This window comes from Penaeus japonicus, unplaced genomic scaffold, assembly GCF_977035675.1.
Source record: "Penaeus japonicus unplaced genomic scaffold, GWHDUDI00000001_assembly GWHDUDI00000008, whole genome shotgun sequence".
Taxonomy (NCBI): Eukaryota; Metazoa; Arthropoda; class Malacostraca; order Decapoda; family Penaeidae; genus Penaeus; species Penaeus japonicus.
In genome coordinates, this window is record NW_028234410.1 from 15583260 (window position 1) to 15590759 (window position 7500).

Genomic DNA, 7500 nt, shown 5'->3' on the forward strand with positions numbered 1-7500 from the left:
ATTACAGCAAGCTGTGATAATGACCAGAATCTTGCTAGTTATGTCAAGAAAACATACTCATCAGGAATGAAAAATAGAAATACCAAGAAAGAACGCTCAAAGGCAAGAAACCTCAGGCATCGGTACCCTAATGCTGATCTGATCATTGATGAGAATATAAAGGATATTGGCACTGCTGTTGAAAAGGTAGTCGATACTGAATTAGGAGAGAGATTAGGTGTAGTTTCTAGTTTACATAATGAAGTACGAAATACTCAAAAACAAGGAAGAGAAATTATAGAAGAAAGAAGTGATGTCATTATAAATGAGGGAGTTATTAGCAGTGGTAATTTGACAACACAGCCAATGGTGAAACATGTAGAATTTGGGAACATAAGTTGCCTTAACTCAAACTTTAACATAACTAGTGAAAATGGGAAAGTGGGAGAAAGAAAAGTAGAAAGTGCGAATTCACCGAATTCATTACCCTACAGTGGAGTCCAGTCCAATACAGAGCATCAAGGAATAACTGTGGGAAATGGAAATGTATTAGCAACAATATCCTCAAACATTCCAGTGTCTCTTGGATCTAGAGTTGTCCATACATCATCTCAAAATTTAAATACTAGTTTCCAGATTATGCCAAACTTGGAAGCAACTACTTCATCTACTGAGTCTGATGCTACCCCAGTTGTCACTCACCTGCAACTACCAATTACAACTCAGGATGGAAATGATGATGTGTCTCTAACTCTTGCGTATGAAAGGTCAGACAAGACTGATCAATCATGTTCAGATATAGTATCCACGATGTCTTCTGCCTCCTCCAGTCATGATTCACAAGATAGTTCTGAGTTCTATTGCCACAATAGAAATCTTAAGGTAGAGAAAGGCATAGACTCACTTGATACTACATCAAAATTGAACCTTGACTTGCTTGAACAGGAGAAAAAGACTGTAAGAGAAGAAATGTGTTTTGCTGAGCAAGAGTTTCAGAAAGACTCCTCAATTCCAGTGGTTGATTTAGAAGAAGCTGCATTAGATCCCTTGACAACAGAAAAAGAGAACTCTCCTACTCTTCAAAGTAATAATACCTCAACTGCCAATAAACAGAAGAAGAGAGAAAACATTCAGGTTCCAACAGGGGGACAGGGCCAAGTGACAACAAGTTCTCTGCGTGTTGACAATTGGGGAGCCTATTTGTTACAAAGATTAGAAGTTCTTTTTGATCAGGAACAGGAATGTGATCTCACACTGAAGTTTTCGACAGGAGAAGTACTTAAGGTAATATATGATACCATTCCTATTTGGTCTTTCAGTATAAAATGATATGTTTATACTTTCAACAATAGTTTTGATGTCATACAGAAAATAAGAGTATTGTATTATCATCAAAGTTAGGGTCAAGAATAGGAAGTCAAGTACAGAAAAAAAAAGTTCTTTAAAAAGCGTTTTTCCATGATTGACTTGGGTGATTTAGAATTTTAACATTTGTCAAAGAGATTATGAGTTTGTTTGTTTTTCTCTATCTCTCTCTTTTCATTCTTTCTTTATTTCTTTATTTCACACATTGAAATCATGTCACATTATCTTTCACACACACTTTTAGGGTGTTATGTTGGATAAAATCATTGTTAGATTGCTCTTATGTTAACTTTTCAATATTACATTAACCTTGCATGATTCTAGATGTGAAATTAGAAAAAAAAATGAAGCAATAAGAAAAAAACAGCTCATTATACCATTAATAAATAACATTTTAAAGCACTAGAATTTTTCACTTATGCATGTTTCATATTTTTGATATGTATGCACTCAAATGTTTTATATAATAAGAATATGATATGAAAAGATTTTTTTTATATTATACTTTATCCTCCTTTCAGGTTCATCGAACTATAGTCTCAGCCTGTACGTCTCTTGTATCAGAGCCACACGCTGTTGAAAGAGGGGAAGAATTTGCCATGCCCCCAGAACTGAACTATGCCAGTGTAGAACCTGTCATAAGGTAAGGTACCTGTGTTACCTCTGTTCTCTATTCTCTTTATTTTTCATTTCATGTCTCCTTCCTTTTTTTTTTTGTTTGTTTGTTTGATCACTTGGTATTCTGTTCCATTGCCTTTATCACTATGTATACTATTTGCACACAGGTTTATATACAGTGGACGTTTAGATGTCAGAGGATCACGAAGTGAAATGACTGCTATTTACAATGCAGCTCAGAGGCTTCAAGTTTCTCTACTAACACGTTTAATGGATCGTCGTTTCCCATATCTGACACCCACAAGAAATTCAGTGAACAGGTATTTTCACATTTTTTTATCTCTTTGTTCTTATATCTTCCTATGTCATAAGAAAATTAAAGGTTGGTAAAGAAAACTTGTATATATTTGTTTAGGATGATGGAATGCTGTAACCCAAAATATTCTTCCATAGAGGAATCTAGAGAGTTAACCAGACAATAGAAAATTAAGATGTAGCAATAGTAATAGTCTTTAACCTGAACTCTTTTGAATACTACAGATATTCAAGGTTTGTTGTCTTTTCTTCATATCTGTTTGATGTTATCAGAAATGATAAGATTGTATGCTCAATATGTTCTTCTGTATCCACAAAATTTGTATTGTTGAATTGATGAATTCAGTGTTGACAGTTTGATACTAGAATAACCCATACTCTCTCTATAACGAAAAGAAAACTCAATCAAGTGTTTTGATTTTTAGTAAACTTTTCAACATCATGCTTATATTTATTACTTCACCTACATCTCCAGACTGCCAGTGTGGAGAAGAACGCCAGAAAAACAATCAAGACAGCAGAAGCAGCAGCTGTCAAAAACAGCCACCAAAGGAAGCACACCCCGAGTGCCAACATCCTCCACCTCATCCTCAGACAAACAACAGAAGCCCCTGTCAGATGATGAACCCCAAGCAAGAACTTCTCCAGATATCATGGATATGAGTCCAAAGGAAACTCTTGAAGGTATGAAATTTCAAGATTCAATTAATTACTGTTAGAGTTTTCCCTTAACCCATTTGTGCCGGTTGACTTGCTATCACGTTTAGTGGTTTTTGGGTCAGACGCCCGGGACGAGATATTTAGTCAAGGCCAGCGCACCAGGTGATCGGGCGTACAGTGCTCGCCCGCAACTAGTGCAGCCAAGAATCCTGAGGCGTTAGATGTATGCATTAGAATATTCCAGCATTTCAACCATTTAGAGCCAAAATGGCCCTGTCATGAATGGGTTAAAGCTCCTAATTACACTTATTTATTTTGGCAGCATTTTGGTGTGTTTGGGGAAATTTACTGTTTTCAGTTTTTCCATTTGTCAGCATTTTGATACCCATGTCGTGTAACTTTTTTTTTGCACTAATATAAGTTTTGTCTTGATTTACAAAGAAATAGTTAGCTAATATTATTTTTCTGCCATAGCTTTCAAGACATATTTTGTAATATGATGTGCAGCCAGAATGAGAAGAGGAATGAGATCTAGATCACATGTAGCATCTGCAATTTGCAGCTTTATCAGTATGGCTTCTTCCTCTTCTCCATCTCCATTTATTTTCATTAGGGAAGGTTATTTCTTTCATATTTGTTTACAGAAGCACAAACATACAAAAAATATGAAGTTGCTTTTTGTCCTTCCATAAAACTGTAATACTTCTATCACATTGAATATAGGACATAATGAGCTGATATGGACCCAAGACTATCATTTTAGTCTATTATAACTATGATAAACACTCAGATGGCACATATATGTCTCACAAGATACCCAAGCACAAAAAAAAAATATGAACACTAATTGGCCTCTAGTATTATAACAAGTGAATGTGAAAGCACGAAAAACATTGTAATTGGGTGAAATAACACCCAACTGAGGTGCCTTGTACGTGGCACTAGTATTCAACCAGGGGACCAGTCAAGGAAATCTTTCCCTGTTTTCAACAGGTTTAAACAGCATGTCCTTTAGGGGATAATTACAGATAAAAAATATCAAAGGAACACTCATGTAATAGTAAATAAAGTTACAAAGAAAGAAAGAGTCAATAAGGATTGTCAAGAAAATAAAACAAAGAATTACAACTTACCCTTCCAAGATGGGCCACATCGTAACCCATTAACAAAGGGGAAGTTAAGCTCTGCCTGGACATTTTGCAGTGTATTTTAAAATACGCAGGCCTAATGCCAGAGGTTATTCGTCAGCTGAGGCAGCAGCCACCCACTACACGCCCAGACACTTGGCTAGGCAGCCAGGACATGAAGGGAATGTTATATCATCCATCATTAAAAGTTTAAGATGTCCAGTCTGGGCAGGGCATTTTAACCTGCAAACAATGGATGATGTATTATCATGTCATCTGGTAGCAGCACTTGCCACCAGGAGTGCAATATCACAGCATGGCTTTTTTTATGCCCTGCACATCGAGTTATTGTGCTAGTGGGTTCAGATGGAGCCAAAACTGCACTGTTTTCTAGTATTTTATAAACTTTTGATTAGAAATAGGAGTTTTTATATGATATATTTTAATACCAATTACCATTTGGTATGATGCCGTAGGTACACAACTGCAGGAAAAATAGTTCTATTTCAACAACAACAAAAAAATACCCATTGTAGAAGGGTTAAAGAGTGATGGAGTCTGTTAGATGGGTTATGCATTTCTGTCCCTTAAGTATGGGTTTTTGTTTCAAGGAAAGGAAGTAATGTAAATTTTCATTCATTCACATCACACTGAGCAAGATTACTAGAAGAAATTATTGCAGGTCTTTAGAGGATATTATTAATAATGGCCATACTTTTTTTTCTAATTGTCTTCCATGTATGTGAAAAAAAAAATCTGGTTTTATGAAGATATGACAAAAGAAAAGATAAAGTGAAGACCAAATTTCTTATGTTGCCAAAGTAGAAGGGAGTGGTAAATTTGCAACTGCATATTCTGAGCACTTGTTTATTTGTGTAGATGCATGAACAAATATGAACATAGATGTACAGAGGAACATAACTGTACATGGGCAAACATGTGTACAAATGCTAATCGCATTATATAATTGTTTGGAGGTAGGCTTGTGTGTGAATATTAGGCCCAAAATTGAATTGTAGTGTAACAGCATATATCAGACAGATTAACTGTATAGACATATTGTTACAGCCCTTTTCCTGTGTTAAAGTGATTATAAAGGTGAAAGCCTTTTCCCCTTAAATAATCCCAAATATATGCTGTAACAGCATATATCAGACAGATTAACTGTATAGACATATTGTTACAGCCCTTTTCCTGTGTTAAAGTGATTATAAAGGTGAAAGGCCTTTTCCCCTTAAATAATCCCAAATAAAACAAAAGATACATAGAATGACTGGTCATAAATGCCAGACTCTGCTACTGTGCTTTATTACAGAGTTGGTAGTGAATAAGCCTAAATTTACTTACAGTTTAGGTGACAGAGTCAGTCTCAAAGATAACCAATCTCCCAAGTTGCTTTGTACAGTTTTCACTTCACTTTGTCTGTGTGTATTTAAGTGGAATTTTCATACATTCCATTTCTATGCATTAACCCATTGCAGACAGAGATAAATTTGCTTGCCCAGCCTCCAGGATAGGTTTTATTTTAGAGAGAGACCGCTTGAAGCAATATAATTTGAATCATCCCACTCTCTTTCAGTCATTCATTGTAAAACTAGAGCGGTTTTTGTGTTTTATTTTTTTGTGTGTTTGACTTTAGAGACTTATATGACAGGCTCTATCAATGCTACAGTTGACTAAAATTGTAGTATATTATCCATATTAGCTCATTATTTTCTTTATACTCAATGTGATAGAAGTATTGCTGTTTTATGGGAGGACAAAAGGCAACTTTATTTTTTCGTATTTTTGTGCTGTCATGAACGAATACGAAACATATAACCACCTACAATAAAGATAACAAGAAGAGGTAGGGAAGAGGAATGAAACCTGTGCTTGTAACTGTGAGTGCCACAGTGAAAGGCATCCATATTGACACAGGAGCACATTTTAGACACTGGGTATGGATTGAGTCACCTTCCTCTTCTCGTTCTGCCCGCACATCCTTCATCGGCGGTACTTTAGAGCAAGGGTTCATCAACTTAGTGTTTGCCATCGCTCTATAGAGACTGTCCTTGCTAGAGACCGTGGATGGGTGCCATTCAAGGCTCTCTCTCCTGCTGGTGCTAGGAAAAAGTGGTGCCATCTAGGTTTTGGATGCTAAGCTACCACGAAATTACGGTAATTATAGTAATTATGATTGCAGTAGCCATCATCACTCATTCCTTTTTCATAGCAAAATAAAATAGCACAGTGATCCAAAATCCCCGAACGTCATGTACGTCATGACGCCCGTCGTCAGGCCAAAGCCCCCACGTCATGTATGTCATGACACCTGTACGCAATGGGTTAACCCATTAGCAGCGGATGGCATGATTTGGTGCAAAGGCAGAGTCGGTGATAGACGCGGATGGCACCATGCCAGACATGTAATTCAGCTATCCTACTGCACAGACCTTTTTTTAATACCGCGACCAATGGGTTAAGATAAACGCATTACCCACTTATTCGTCCTCTGATCTTGTCATTAGGTATGGAATAGATTAATTTTATACCAGAGAAAGGAAATTTTCCTTAGCTGTAAGTTCTTAGAATTCACCACTCTTCACCATGATTATTTAAAGTTTATATTCACAACCAGGTGTGTGTGACTACATGGACGTATGTCTTTACTAGAAGGAGGTAATCTGTAGACTGTCATGCTCCTATCAGTGCCTTTGACACAGAGAAAGATACTAGGTCTGTGGTTGCCTTGCTTATAAGAACCAGTCCCTTGCCAACTGGAGCTATAGAAAAGTTGTCTTTATTCCCTGAGCCTAGATTCCTATAGTCCACTGTGAGAAATCCACAGGAAGTTTCCATGGCTGGCCACTGTGTCAGGGTCAAATCAAGAACTTCCATTCTGTAGCTCCAATGGAATATGATATATCTTCACTCTCTCTCAGACCTAATGACTAAAACTCCATTAGTCACCTTGAAATAACATCAGATAATACCAAGATAGCATATTACTTATATATTTAATGTATCTAATTCCGGCCTGTGACATACATATGTTAGACAGATTAGCTGTAAAGATATATAAATCCCTGGAATATTTACTTCATGGAATTGAGACACAGTAGGTTAGATTCAACTTATCAGTGGTTATGCAAAACCAACAGTGTATATTTGTTTTAATGGTAATTCTTTATAGAATTGGAAGTAAAACATATGAAAAATTATGCTTATAACTGGATTTATTGATACTGATAAAATTGTTAATTTATTGAAAAATATCCCCTTTTAATATCATGACTACAGTGTAAAAGTGAATGGTGCAAATAATACATGAGCCACAACAATTGAATTGGCAACTCTCACCTCAGGCCAAAGATAACTGTCCCACAGGCTGACTCTTCGTCACTTGCATTCTGCGCATCAAAGAGAGTGAGTCTGTGCCATACCATTTTCTTGT

The 7500-nt window shown here is 36.4% G+C and overlaps 1 protein-coding gene across 3 annotated transcripts in view; it reads left to right on the forward strand.

Moving 5' to 3' along the window:
- Window positions 1-7500, forward strand: part of LOC122259725 (uncharacterized) — a 20499-nt gene that overhangs the window by 6485 nt on the left and 6514 nt on the right. For all 3 annotated transcript variants that reach the window (XM_043026628.2, XM_043026623.2, XM_043026632.2), the window contains 4 exons: window positions 1-1263; window positions 1866-1987; window positions 2130-2282; window positions 2753-2961. The exon at window positions 1-1263 is cut by the window's left edge and continues 293 nt beyond it. In XM_043026628.2, the coding sequence (XP_042882562.2) occupies window positions 1-1263; window positions 1866-1987; window positions 2130-2282; window positions 2753-2961 (1747 nt within the window). The remainder of the gene's footprint in view (window positions 1264-1865; window positions 1988-2129; window positions 2283-2752; window positions 2962-7500) is intronic.